The sequence below is a fragment of the Atta colombica genome, unplaced genomic scaffold, assembly GCF_001594045.1.
Source record: "Atta colombica isolate Treedump-2 unplaced genomic scaffold, Acol1.0 scaffold210, whole genome shotgun sequence".
In the NCBI taxonomy this organism is placed as follows: domain Eukaryota; kingdom Metazoa; phylum Arthropoda; class Insecta; order Hymenoptera; family Formicidae; genus Atta; species Atta colombica.
In genome coordinates, this window is record NW_017259306.1 from 2,277,321 (window position 1) to 2,278,624 (window position 1,304).

The window sequence follows — 1,304 nt, forward strand, 5'->3', positions numbered from 1 at the left end:
AAATTTGTAATAATTTGATAAAATTTGTCTTCTACTTTATTGTAAGGCATAAGTACAGGACGGTCGTAATTAATATTATTAACTTGAGTCGAGTGAGTTAATCTCAATTCAAGCATAATTCTTCTATAAAACACAATGACTTTATGATTACTTTTATTAATAGTATATCGTTGTCTAACGCGACATATCTCATTCAAGGCTATTATTCCGGACTATTATGCTTATCATCACCGCGATAATGCGCGCGTAATATAATGGCAAGTTGCATACCGCTCGCACATGTCATATAAAGAAAAACAATAATAATATGAATATCTTTACACAAAAGTAATAATATAAAAAGGCAAATAATAATAAAATGTAAAAGCAATTTAAATACAATGAAGTAAAGGGCATCCAGAAATATTTTCTTTATAATTAGTCACAAAGTTTCGTTCAAGCTGTAGTTATAAAAATATATTTACCGAGCATCGTGATGTCAAAGGTGGAAAGACACCTCTTCATCGGGGTTTCGAGCAAATCGCCCTCCAGCTTCTTCCGACGGCACATCTTGTTGTATAAGCCGGACATAACATGGCCCAGGATCATCCTGCGAACCGACGGCATGATGACGGATCCTGAAACAGGATTCCAATTTCCGGCTTATCAACATTCTGCTTAATCGAAGAGAAAAAAAGATTGTCCAATTATGTTTTTTAAATGGAAAATGTTATCGAATGTACTTTTATTTGTCGAGAGAATTTTATATTGGATAAAACGTGCACTGCGCGGAAAATTTCCATTAAGTAAAAATAAAGAAAAATCGATAATTAAAACTCTATGGTGTTCCGATACATATGTCACGACAGTGACAAGTAGCAACGTCGAACATGACGCACACACGCATTTCCGCAGCAGATCGATAAAAAAAGGCGATCCTGGAGTATCTCAAGGGCATGTCGAGATGCAGCGGAATGTATTCACGGCGTGGCAGAACGTACTTACGTTGTAATTACACGGACATTCAACGACGAGACCGTCGACTCGGTCGACTACGGCGGATCGTGCAATCACAGTAGATGCTGAGGGGGTCGTATGACTCGCGATATAAAGGATAAGGGATGTTATATTCTTGCGAATGCGCAGTAGATAACCAATCAAGAACCGATCCTAGATGTTAAAAAGCAATGCTGGTATTAATATGGCTAAGAGAACGGGACAAATGAGAAATTAAAAATAGATCCTAATTAAATAATATATATTGTCTCTAAATTAAATTTCCATGATTTTTTATTAATAAATTAAAAATTCATTCTGTATATATA

The 1,304-nt window shown here is 35.5% G+C and overlaps 1 protein-coding gene across 1 annotated transcript in view; it reads right to left on the reverse strand.

The window, feature by feature from the left end:
• The window catches only part of LOC108687634 (cationic amino acid transporter 4), a 5,452-nt gene extending 4,386 nt beyond the window's left edge, over positions 1-1,066 (reverse strand). Inside the window, exons 1-2 of the mRNA XM_018193510.1 lie at positions 985-1,066; positions 465-617 (exon numbers count right to left, since the gene is read on the reverse strand). Coding sequence (XP_018048999.1) covers positions 465-606 — 142 coding nt within the window. The 5' untranslated portion in view covers positions 607-617; positions 985-1,066. The remainder of the gene's footprint in view (positions 1-464; positions 618-984) is intronic.
• Positions 1,067-1,304: the final 238 nt, after the last annotated feature.